Below are 13,344 nucleotides of genomic sequence, written 5' to 3'. Positions count from 1 at the left end.
TCAAGAGGATGATACAGACTTTATAGAAAAGCAGTATAAAATTTTCCTTTCCTGGCTTTGTAATTCACAGATAGAAACTTTGTTTTCCTCTTTCACAGAACCTGAGGTAACTCAGTGCTTTTAAATAAAATAACCAAGTAAAAATTTAGGTGACATGTTTCTAATTTTACTTTATATCAATTGACAAATTCAACCGTATATTAAAGATATTTACAGTGATGCAAATTTAACCCAGAACTTACTTTGATCTCTTTAAATTTGTAAAAATCTACTTTCTCTTTGCATCCTAGTTAAGTGCAGCTTAAAGTCTTCTCAGAAAGATACACAAATGCAGGCAGGCAGTCATTGTTGTTTTGCATCAGTAAAGGAGGACTGTAGAATTTCATGATTTAATTTTAAGACAGCTCTTACTCATCATTATCTTGATATTTATATTCTTGACTTTTACCAAAGACTATTTAGAATGCCCATTGCTCTCAGAAAAAGAAGAGTTTGCTTTTTCTAGGCTGCATTAAGGAAACTCAAGAGATTTCAGCATAGCTCTGTTACTACAGAATCTCTGCCCTTCCTGGATCTATATAAGGAGGCCACTGTTTAAAGTTCTTACTTTAGGGGAAATTGTATCAAATGCTTAGAAAAATGACACATTTTCTTTCTCCTAACTCCTAATTCATCATAATTTCCCTCTTCAAACAAGTTCCAGGAATTTATACTTTCCTATAAAATGTTTAGTGGAACACCCTAGAATTCTAAGCTTCTGAATTTGTCTTATATCCCAATTTTCCTTTACTATTTTGAGTATTTACTACTGTGAGTTTGGGTTCCAAACTCAACTGATTTTAGAGATCAAGTTGATCAAATAAATAAGGAGAGCAGAAGTAATATATAAAAGAGTACTGTAATATATAAGGAACATATATATATATAATATATAATATAAGTAATATATAAGGAATCTGAAAATAATATGGATGTTCAAAGGCATTCAGAAGCCTTTCAGCTTTTTCAAACTATTAAAATGATGAAAACAAAGGCCCCATGGTTTCTCAATTTAGATATTACAGACTTCTTCCCATAGCAATTGGTACCAAGTAATCAGAAACAAAATTTGTGTTTAAAAGTTACCTTTGAGTGAGTTTCTTACCAAATTTTTGCATGGTGGAGACCACTGAGAATCTCATACTGCCATATTAACTCATATTTGTATAAACCCTTAAAGAATGCTTATCCTGCCATTTCTGAGCATATATATGAATTCTAATGTATCACTGATTATGAAATTTATGGCTGTGCATGCAGGTCTCTATAGGCATAGAAGTTTGTGCACATCTCCTGGTTTGAAAGTGAACAAACAAGTGTACTTAGAGAACATTCTTGTGCCTTGCTCATGTAAATACTAGACAAGGCTCAGATGCATCTTTATCATGCATGTCCTTGTCAAACTATTATAATTTTGACACTTTTATAATTTATTGTAAGCTTTAAAAGTTTTTACCTTACTTTAAATTTATAAGAAATACATGTAGCTTTTGGGTTGTATCTGTGATTTGGCTTTGAAATAAAAATTGTCTATTTCAAGCTTTTAGATCTGTTTAATTGAAAAGAAGCAGGAACAGTAAGGCAAGCTGTTGAATTATTATTACTTGCAGCTAGTGATCTGTATGAATCAAGGGTGACAAGAGTGGAAGCTATAAAAGCAGGCCCCAATTATAAGAGAGGGAAGGCACTGAAGATTTATTTTGAGAGTGAAGTAGATATAATCAGGCATTTACTTTATCTTACTTGGGTCAGCTTTACTCTGATGAAAAAATAACATGTAGCATGTAATTTACAGACTTAAATTTTAACCAGACACTATTTCCCTTCTCTGAGCTTCACCCCTATATATCATACTGTCTCTTGAGCTAAACCATTCTCTTCTCCAACTGTGCTTCTTCTTGTGTTCTTGGCACAGTGTATAATATCCACTCACCTGCCTAGATCAGACACTTGAAAGTAAAGGTTTACTTTCCTCTCTGCCTTTCTTTCAACATTTAGTTAATCACTAAATTTTGTTGATTTCATTTCTTACTTATCTACTACCTTCCAGACATCCTGTTTCATCTGGGTTATTGCAGCAATCTCCTGTTGCCCTGTATCTTGCCAACCCATTTCTATAATGCAGCTAGGAGAATGCTTCCAAACCACGTGTTTTACTTGACTGCTAGACTATGTTCATTAACGACTCATTGCATTTAAACTAAAGTACGAGCAAAGCAAAACAAAAAATCTTTTGACTGCCTGATCTGGACAGAGCTTACCTCTTGGTTCTTCACTACTCTCTCCATTTCTCTTCCCTGTTATCCCAACAATGTACATCTTTTAGTTCTTCCAATATTCCTCTTTTGCCTCTAGGTTTTCACAAAGGCTTTTCCTCTTTCTTGACTTCTATCTATCCCTCTCCTCCTTAGTTTTGCTAACTCTTGCTTATTAAGATTTTCACTTAATCATTATCTATTCTGGACAGCCCTCTTGTCTTTTTGCTTCATAACTCCTAAAGATAGCATAAAATCTTAGCATAAAATAGGAACTTATAACGCCTATTTGTCTGTCTTTCCTTTTGGTTTGTTAAGTTCCGTGAAGGGAAGGATCTTGTCTGTTTACCTCTGTGTCTTCTGTGCTGAATTCAGAGTTTGACATACTGGTATTACTTAATATGTATCTGTTAAACAAATAATATGCCAGTCAGAATTCAAAAACGAGCCCACACTCAAGTCCCATAACAGAAAAGTAAACCTAATGATGTTATGTAACACTGGTAAAAATTTGTATAAGCTGGAAAAGAGATTAATTTCACAAAACTTTGTCTAATGCAGTAGTTCCAAACCTTTTTAGTAGTGGCATTTTTTTATGTGGAATCCCAAGACATAAAACATATAGGACTCTGCATGCCTTCTCTCCCTCAAATCCTACTCTCTTGACCACAGGGGTAAACTTACAGGCCAAGCTGGTATGCAAGAGAGCATCACACCCTTGCCCCTTGCTCAGGGTTATTGGGCAGATTTGGGCACTTGACCTAAATTAGGTCATCCCTGGGGTGGAAGCTGAAAAATAAGTTGAAAATGGCCTATTCTTCCCACCAGGAGACTCAGACCAACTCACAGGGAAAAGCAATAATGAGAAACTTGGCAGAGTAAAGCTGGGAGTGAGGAGCAGAGGAGAGGGGCAGAGACTGTCCTTGAATTGGGTAGTTCCTGAGCAAGCATCACCTTGTCCTTGTGATTTGTTTACCTCAGCCAACAAACTCCCATTTTGTGCAAGTTACTTTGAGTTGAATCTTTGTTATCTGCAGTTAAGAGACTCCTTACTAAAGGGTAATAGATGGTAATTGTAGCTTATATGAGCCCTTCCAATAGGCAATTTAGAAGCATCCTCCTATCTGCAATGTGGAAATGAGTTGGTGGGAGGGACAACTGTATGCTGAGCAATAGGAGAGTGCAGCAATAATCCAAATGATACAGTTATGAAGTACTATGATAGATAGCGGTAAAGTACTCTGTGTGATAAAGATAAGTACTGTGATGGAAGAGTTTGTATAAAGCATTTTCAAGCTCTCTCCTTTTGTTTCCTAGTATTTCATTCTGTTTTAGGGAACTAATTCTTTTTAATTATTGGATTTCTATCAAAGTCCATATATGCAGTCTACCTACTAAACACAAACCAGGTTGAGACAGTACTATCCAGAATTGCTTTGAACTTCATCTCTCAGCACCATCACTGGTTCAAACAATTGCAGTTAACTTGAGATGGGGGTAGAGCCAGTCATAGGGTAAATCATCCACTTCTTTTGCTTTGAATTCTAACCATTTCTTAATTTTTGTATCTCCTGCATTAACTTTATGAACATGAGCAATAATACACCTAGGCCTGAAGACCTCCAGCTATCTTATTCTTATCAACCAGAAAAATTGGTACATGGATAAGTTAATGAATTCTGTAACCCTATAAAATTTGGGGAATTCTGGTGGGATTCCCAGAATTCTGAATATTCTCATCATATTCTGGGGAACATGATGATATGATGAAAGAAATATTTTAAGATTAATCTCTGTCTGCTAGAAGAGACTTCCAGTCACTTGACCCACCTCCTACCTAATGTAAATTCATTAAGCCTCGTTTGAATTGCTGAAGCCAAGAGATGCCTTTACTGTGTTTGGTACACAATTAATGGTACATTTTTCTCTTACTGGAATACAGTGGGAATAGCTTGCCTATGGGGCTTCCGAGGTAGCGCAATGGTAAAGAATTCACCTGCCAATGCAGGAGACGCAAGAGACAGCTTCAATCCCTGGGTTGGGAAGATCCCCTGGAGTAGGAAATGGCAAACCACTCCAGTATTCTTGCCGAAAAATTCCACGGACAGAGGAGCCTGGCAGGCTATAGTCCATAGGGTCGCAAAGAGTTGAACACAAGTGAGCAACTCTGTGTGTGTGCACATGGGTGCACGTGCGCACACACACACACAGAGCTTACCTATAAGCTGTCTAATTCAGGGCACTTTTGTTGCTATATTAAACTCTAGAGTAAAGCATTCTTTCATTTATTCTATAAATATCTTTGAGCATCTTCTATCTGCCTGAAAAAGACTTAATCCATAACTTGCAGTAATACCCATGCACTATACAAATTAAAGAAACACTAAAAAGGAACTGATTAAATCGGTTTTGTAAAGCATTTGCAACATTAGTAAGCCGTTAATAAATATTAGTTGCCTGTTAGCCATCATTATTACTATTTGAGTAGGTGAGAAAAGGGGAATGACATTGCAGGCTAAGAGAATAACTTAATTGGAAACGTGATAGTAAATGTCATTTTCCAAAATGACTTGTTGTGGTTGGGATATGAGTACAGTACAGACAACAGTGATGAGAGATGATACTGATGAGAGGTAGTTTGGGACTAGATTATAAAGGATCTTAGATACCAGCTAAAGAATTTTAACTTTTCAAAATGTACAGTGGGAGCTTAAAAATTTTTTTGGGTAGCACCACTTTTTCTTTCTAGTCTGATATTCAGATTTTCTTTTTTTATGGAAAATTTCCCATATACACCAAAATAAAAATAGTAATATAATGACCTCCATGTATTCATTACCCAGCTTTAATGATTATCAATATGTAGCCAGTCCATTGAAGATTTTTAAGCAAAGCAAAAAAGGAGACTGACACTGTGCCATTCCCTTACATTAGCTGATCTTTACAGTGTCCCATGGAGTATGTGGTATTCCCACTTTCCCTATTTATAGACGAGAGAACCATCAAAATGATGAAGTAAAAGTTCTGAGATTCTAACCCATATCCAGCTTATTTTCAGAACTCAAACTCTTTCCCATGCTGCCTTTATAACTCTGAAGTAGAGCATGGTTCTTAGTTGAAGACAGGTGCTCATCTGCCTACTTGATATATTGGTGCTATTGACCCCATTCATGATGGACTTCTACCTCCAGCCACTGTGTTGGAGTCACAGGGTCACCAGGATCTAAGTCTATGTAAATATTCTACCTAATCAGCTAGAATGACTCTTTGTTTAGTCCAGTGATTGTCAAAGTATGGTCCTCAGACCACCAGCAGCAAGTTGTTAGAAAATACAAATTCTCAGGCCCCACCCCCAACCTACTCAGAAACTCTGGGGGTGGCAGCGCATGATGCCAGTATTCCCATTTGCTGTGTTAAATAAAATGCTCCAGTGGTTTCCTGCAAACACAAGGTTATGACCATCTACCAAGAGCATTTCTAAAGCAAAAACCTCATCAGTTGTATGTTCATTTTTTAACAAGTTCATGAAAAGTAGTCGTAAGGTAAGAATTATTATTCAGACTTAACACCAGTAGTCTCTCTGGGGATGTTACATAATCTCATGGAAAGAAATCTTAAGGAATTTGCACTGTCTATATTTATAGTGCTTGCTGGTGCCATCTAGTGGTTTAAGCACAATGGAACGTGCAGTTTTATTACTGCTTTGAGGACACAATTTGTGGTTTTAAGTCAGTTTTATAGTAAATGTTTAATTAAATAACCAAAGTAAGAAACAAACAAAGATTTTTCCTTACTATAAAACCTCCATTGAGAATTCTTAGATATAGCACCAAAACAGAAGCAAAAAAAAATAGTTAAATTAGGCCACAACAAAATTTAAAACTTTTGTACATCAAAGGACACTATTGATAGAGTGAAAGGGTAGCCCTCAAAGTGGGAAAATATATTTGAAAATCATATATCTAGTAAGATGTAGTTAGTCGCTCAGTTGTGTCCGACTCTTTGCAACTCTTCGGACTGTAGCCCTCTAGGCTCCTCTGTCCGTGGAATTTGTCAGGCAAGAATACTGGAGTGGTTGCCGTTTCCTTCTCCAGGAAATCTTCCTGACCCAGGGATCAAACCTGCGCCTCCTGTGTCTCCTGCATTGCAGATGGATTCTTTACCCTCTGAGCCATCGGGGAAGTCCATCTAGTAATATATATGTATCCAAATATATAAATATGTGCTAAGTCATTTCAGTCATGTTCAACTCTTTGCAACCCTATGGACAGTAGCCCACAAGGCTCCTCTGTCCATGGGATTTTCCAGGCAAGAATACTGAAGTGGTTTGCCATGACTTCCTCCAGGGGATCTTCCCCACCCAGGGATCGAACCTGTGTCTCTTACTTCTCCTGCATTGACAGGCAGGTTCTTTACCGCTAGTGCCACCTGGGAAGCCCAAATATATAAATAATACCCAAATATATAAAGAACTCAACAACAAAAAGACAAACAACACCAATTTAAAAAATGAGTGGAAACTGTTATATTTAAAATGGATAGCCAGTAAGATCCTATCCTATAGCACAGGGCACTCTGCTCAATGTTACGTGGCAGCCTGGATGGGAGACGAGTCTACGGGAGAATGGATACATGTATATATATGGTTGAGTCGCTTTGCTGTCCACTTGGAACCATCACAACATTGTTAATTGGCTATACTCCAATATAAGATGAAAAGTTTTGAAAGAGTGTGTATAGGACTTGAGTAGACATTTCTTCAGAGAATATATACACATGGCCAATAAGCACTTGAAAAGACACTCAACACCATTAGTCATTAGAGAAATGCAAAATCAAAACCACAATGAGATACCACTAGGGGAGCTTGAATAATTAAAAAACAAAACAAAACAGAAAATAGCAGATGTTGTTGAGATTGTGGAGAAACTGGAACCTTTATATATTGCTGATGGGCATGTAACACAGTGCAGCCACTGTGGAAAAAATTTAAGATTGTATTTAAAGACTGTATTTAAGATTGTTCCTTAAATAGTTAGACATGGAATTTCTATCGGGAGACCCAGCAATTCTACTACTAATTATATACACAAGAGAGTTGGAAGTTCAGTTCAGTTCAGTTCAGTCGCTCAGTCGTGTCCGACTCTCTGCGACCCCATGAATTGCAGCACGCCAGGCCTCTCTGTCCATCACCAACTCCCGGAGTCTACCCAAACCCATGTTCATCGAGTCGGTGATGCCATCCAACCATCTCATCCTCTGTCGTCCCCTTCTCCTCCCGCCCCCAATCCTACCCAGCATTAGGGTCTTTTCCAATGAGTCAATCCTTCGCATGAGGTGGCCAAAGTATTGGAGCTTCAGCTTCAACATCAGACCTTCCAATGAACATCCAGGATTGATCTCTTTTAGGATGGATTGATTGGATCTCCTTGCAGTCCAAGGGACTCTCAAGAGTCTTCTCCAGCACCACAGTTCAAAAGCATCAATTCTTCGGCGCTCAGCTTTCTTCACCGTCCAACTCTCACATCCATACATGACCACTGGAAAAACCATAGCCTTGACCAGACGGACTTTTGTTGGCAAAGTAATGTCTCTGCTTTTAAATATGCTATCTAGGTTGGCCATAACCTTCCTTCCAAGGAGTAAGCGTCTTTTAATTTCATGGCTGCAGTCACCATCAGCAGTGATTCTGGAGCCCAAAAAAGTAAAGTCTGACACTGTTTCCCCATCTATTTCCCATGGAGTGATGGGACCAGATGCCATGATCTTGGTTTTCTGAACGTTGAGCTTTAAGCCAACTTTTTCACTCTCCTCCTTCACCTTCATCAAGAGGCTCTTTAGTTCTTCTTCACTCTCTGCCATAAGGGTGGTGTCATCCGCATATCTGAGGTTATTGATATTTCTCCCGGCAATCTTGATTCCAGCTTGTGTTTCTTCCAGCCCAGCGTTTCTCATGATGTACTCTGCATATAAGTTAAATAAGCAGGGTGACAATATACAGCCTTGACGTACTCCTTTTCCTATTTGGAACCAGTCTGTTGTTCCATGTCCAGTTCTAACTGTTGCTTCCTGACCTGCATACAGGTTTCTCAAGAGACAGGTCAGATGGTCTGGTATTCCCATCTCTTTCAGAATTTTCCACAGTTTATTGTGATCCACACAGTCAAAGGCTTTGGCATAGTCAATAAAGCAGAAATAGATGTTTTTCTGGAACTCTCTTGCTTTTTCGATGATCCAGCGGATATTGGCAATTTGATCTCTGGTTCCTCTGCCTTTTCTAAAACCAGCTTGAACATCTGGAAGTTCACGGTTCACGTATTGCTGAAGCCTGGCTTGGAGAATTTTGAGCATTACTTTACTAGCGTGTGAGATGAGTGCAATTGTGCGGTAGTTTGAGCATTCTTTGGCATTGCCTTTCTTTGGGATTGGAATGAAAACTGACCTTTTCCAGTCCTGTGGCCACTGCTGAGTTGTCCAAATTTGCTGGCATATTGAGTGCAGCATTTTCACAGCATCACCTTTGAGGATTTGAAATAGCTCAACTGGAATTCCATCACCTCCACTAGCTTTGTTCGTAGTGATGCTTTCTAAGGCCCACTTGACTTCACATTCCAGGATGTCTGGCTCTAGGTGAGTGATCACACCATCGTGATTATCTGGGTTGTGAAGATCTTTTTTGTACAGTTCTTCTGTGTATTCTTGAGTGTTGGAAACGTGTTCAAATAAAAACTTGTACACAGATGTCCACAGAGCATTATTCATAATAGCTAAAAAGTGAAAACGACGCAAAGATTCACCAACTAATGAATGAATAAACAAAATATGGCATATCCATAAAATGTAATATTTTTCAGCCATAAAGTGAAAGTTGCTCAGTTGTGTCCAACTCTTTGCAACCCCATGGAATTCTCCAGGCCAGAATATTAGAGTGAGTAGCCTTTCTCTTCTCCAGGGGATCTTCCCAACCCAGGGATTGAAACCAAGTCTCCCGCATTGTGGGGGGATTCTTTACCAGCTGAGCCACAAGGGAAGCTGGAGAATACTGGAGTGGGTAACCTATCCCTTCTCCAGGGGATCTTCCCGACCCCAGGAATTGAACCGGGATCTCCTGCATTGCAGGTGGATTCTTTACCAACTGAGCTATCAGGGAAGCCATAAAATGATGTACTGATTCATTGATGAACCTTGAAAATATGTTAAATGACAGAGGCTGGCACAAAAAAAAACACGTATCATGTGATTCCATTTATATGAAATGTCCAGAAGAGGCAAATTCATTGAGTTAGAAAGTAGATTAGTCGAAGATACAGAAAACAGACTTGTGGGCATAATGGGGGAAGGAGAGAGTGGGATGAATGGAGAAAGTAGTATAGCTCTATATACACTACCGTGTATAAAATAGATAGTTGGTGAGAAGTTGCCATATAACCCAGGGAGCCCAGCAAGGTACTCTGTGGTGTCTAGAGGGGTGGTGTGTGGGGAGGGGAGGGAGACCCAAGAGACAGGTGATATATATGTCTATATATGTATATATATACGACATATATATGTATATATATATATATATTATTGTGGCTGGTTTGAGTTGTTGTACGACAGAAACCAACAGAACATTTATAATGTTGTAGCAATTTTCCTCCACTTAAAAAAGAAAAGGAAGAAGAAAGTAGATTAGTGTTTGCCAGAGATGGAGAAAAAGGTAGGAATGGGTGTGACCACTTAATGGGTATGGAATTTCTTTTGGAAGCAATGCAGATGCCCTGGAATTAGATAGTAGTGATGGTTGTACAACATTGTGAGTGTACTGAAAGTCAATGAATTGTACACTTTAAAATAGTTCAATGGTGACTTAAATGTGTGAATTTTCTGTGGTTTTAAGAAGATCTCTGTTGACTTGCAAGACTCCAGAACCTTTATTTTTATTATTATTGATGTTTCGATGTATTTTCCCATCATTGTTGCTAACATGTATGTATCCTATTTATTCTGCTTTTTTAACCTAAAATTGTTCAGTACATTGTTTACCATCTACACAGTTTCCATGGTTTTTGTTTTGGTAGCTGTGCATATTTTAGTCACTATGTATATCATAACTTAATCATTTCTCAAATGTTTAGTGCTTTTCTCTTTTTTTCAATTTTTAAGGAGTCCTAATCTAAATATTTAAATAAATAAGAATGTTTAAATTTCTTTGTAGATATTGCATTGATGTTTCTTCCCTAAAACAGAATTTCTGACTCTTTTTTTTTTTATTTTTACTATTTCTATTGTGGTTTTTCTCTGATTGCTGTATAGTAAGAATATATGAATTTAGAATCCTACCAATAATGGATGAGGGAAAATGGAGGAAATTAATGTTTATAGAATGTCCATTCTGTTCCAGGCACTGTGTATAGATCCTTTACATCTATTATTTCATCCAGTCCCACACCTAATCTTATGAACAGACTAGAGATGTTTACATAGCTAGTAAGCAGATGAGCAAATATCAGAAACCATGCATTTTTGTCTCTCAAGTTTTATACTGTCCCCACATCTTTACCAGTATTGGGCTCTACCTTTTTTGAGTTCCTACTTATTAGAAAAATTCAATGTTTTCCCAAGTGATGGTTTAAGATTTATATCTATTCTTTACTTAGCAACCTACCTATAACTTTTATTTTATATTAATAGATTTTAAACTGAATTTAGCATTTAAACAGCAAGCATTATATGTCAGAGCTTTTTCATAATTTTTTTGCTTTTGTTTACTCTTTCACAGGCTCTTGATGGAAATGTGTATGACCACCTTAAGGATTATTTAATAGCCTTCAGCCGGACTGAGCTAGAGACATGCCAAGCTGTGCAGAACACATTCCAATTTTTATTAGAAACCTCCAGCAAGGCAAGTTACCTTCAGTGCAGTATGTGATATATCCATTTAGAATCGAAACTGTCTTTAGATACAAACAAAATGAATGTACCAATGACGTTAGAATACTTTAAAGGACAAATTTTTTGAAAACAGTATTCCTTCTAACAAAGTTGAAAGGTGTTTTGTTCTCTTTGATGAAGGTCAAAAAGGAAGGTGATGATACAGGCTGTCTCAGGACATCAGTCATTATTAGCATGTCTGTTGCTTTTGAAAAGAATGATTTAAAGAGCTTTATTTCCCACTCAAATTAATTTTGAATGCACACAGTTCATAAAACAACAGGGTCATGTGTCAGTGCGAAGAATAATAAAGGGACACAAAAAGGAAAATTAAAATTTTATAATTGATAAACAAATTAATGTTATAATATCTTGCTTTAAACAATTAACCTTGCCTTCTATATGCTGTCATTCTTTGATAGTTATCTTTTCATTCAAGTTTGCTAGCATGTCACACTGTTTACATAGAAAATAAATCAAATTGTTTTTCTTTAGGATCTGACAGATTAAAATTTTTTGCAGTAGAGAAAGTATCCTTTGGAAGAAAAATTGTTCCTGTGGTTAATTAATCTTATTTTCTTTCTGATAAATTAAGTGCACACTAAATGTTTCCTGACTGAATGCATTTATTAAAATACATTCATTTTATGACTGCTATTTTAAAAGATCCAGTTCGATTCTCTTTCTTGGCCAGAGGAATGGGAACTGGCTAATACCTTAGAAAGTTGTTTGGAAAGGAATCAGGGTATCCATATTACAAGACAAAGGCCAAAGACAGGAAAGAAAAGGGCGCAGTCTATGTCCCTTTTCTTTTCCTGAATTACCTCCATGTGTATTTATTATTTTCAGTGTACCATAGCTCCAATTCTATTTTTAGAAAAACATTTAAAATGCTAAGTTCACGTGGAAATACAAATATCACTAGTCTGGTGCTTTGAAATCCTGTCATATTTTTGTATTCTTGTATTTTTACCCCTAGGATTCAATAAAAGATGTAAAAGGATGAACATGTAGAAAGGATAAATGGATGGGTAGATGGATAGTTATGTGAAAGAAAATGTAGAAAAATGTTAATTAAAGAGTCTAGGTAGTGGTGGTATACAGGTGTTTCTGTGCAGTTCTTTTTATTTTAATGTGTATACATTTGACATTTTTCCATAAGAGAATGTTGGGGGTAGAAGTCTATAAAAATGTCTTGGTTTGTTCCTTTTATGAAGAAGTTGATTTTTAACTAGTAGTCAGATTGTTTATATGTTTTGGTCCATTCGGGTTTTCTGTATCTTTTTTAGTGTATTTTGGTAACTTCACTTTCCTAGACAAATTGTCTATTTCATTTATCAAATTTGATGGCATAAATTTGCATATAAACTTGTTTGCCTTTATAATTGTCTCCCTTTTTATTTGTAATATTATTTGTGTTTTCTCTCTTATTTTTATCAGACTTGCCAATCTATTTTATTAATCTTTTCCAAAAGCCAACTCTTGTTCTACTTCTCAATGTTATTGTTCCCTATCTCCTTAATTACTACCTTTATATTCATTATTTCTTTCTACTTTATTATAGTTAATGTTTTTAGGCTTCTCTTTCTATTAGGTTCTATATTTTCAGCCTTTAGTTTTCAAATAAATCCACTTGAGCCTAAAAAATTTCTCTTTCTACTTTAATTGCATTCTGTGATAGGTATGTAGGGCTTTTTAAAATCGCTTCTGCATTTCCCCCCCTCATTAACCCATGAATTATTTAGAAGTTTTTCCAGTTTCCATTTAATGAAGGGAGTACATAGTGGGTGACATTTTTCATTTCTAATTTTATCAGAGAGATTTTCCCCAGACAAAATTTTTTTGAAATATTTTTCCAAGAATGTTTGAGTACACTGCCTTTAGTTTATGAAACGTAAGCATTTAGTCTTTAAAATGTACTAATATTTTATATAGCAGTTCACAGTTTTCTAGTTTTTAATACATCCTCTGAGGTTGGTATTATCTTGCTCATTCTGTAGAAAGAAAAACAGACCCAGGAAGTTTATGTGATTTGCCTGAGGTCATAAACACACGCATAGCATTTTCCATGCTCTACTAATATCTATATTGTCTCTTTAGCTTATATTGTTTTCATAGAAAATGAATTAAAAATGTA

General features: G+C 36.6%; 1 protein-coding gene across 7 annotated transcripts in view; it reads left to right on the top strand.

Annotated features, from left to right (window-relative positions):
- The window catches only part of FCHSD2 (FCH and double SH3 domains 2), a 288,868-nt gene that overhangs the window by 207,588 nt on the left and 67,936 nt on the right, over nucleotides 1-13,344 (top strand). For all 7 annotated transcript variants that reach the window (XM_081539493.1, XM_081539492.1, XM_081539495.1 and 4 more), the window contains one exon: nucleotides 11,056-11,178. In XM_081539493.1, coding sequence (XP_081395619.1) covers nucleotides 11,056-11,178 — 123 coding nt within the window. The remainder of the gene's footprint in view (nucleotides 1-11,055; nucleotides 11,179-13,344) is intronic.

Source organism: Giraffa tippelskirchi, chromosome 11 (assembly GCF_054371585.1).
Source record: "Giraffa tippelskirchi isolate mGirTip1 chromosome 11, T2T-mGirTip1v1.2.pri, whole genome shotgun sequence".
In the NCBI taxonomy this organism is placed as follows: domain Eukaryota; kingdom Metazoa; phylum Chordata; class Mammalia; order Artiodactyla; family Giraffidae; genus Giraffa; species Giraffa tippelskirchi.
The sequence above is the reverse complement of the archived record's forward strand: the minus strand, read 5'-3'. Positions and strand labels throughout refer to the sequence as shown.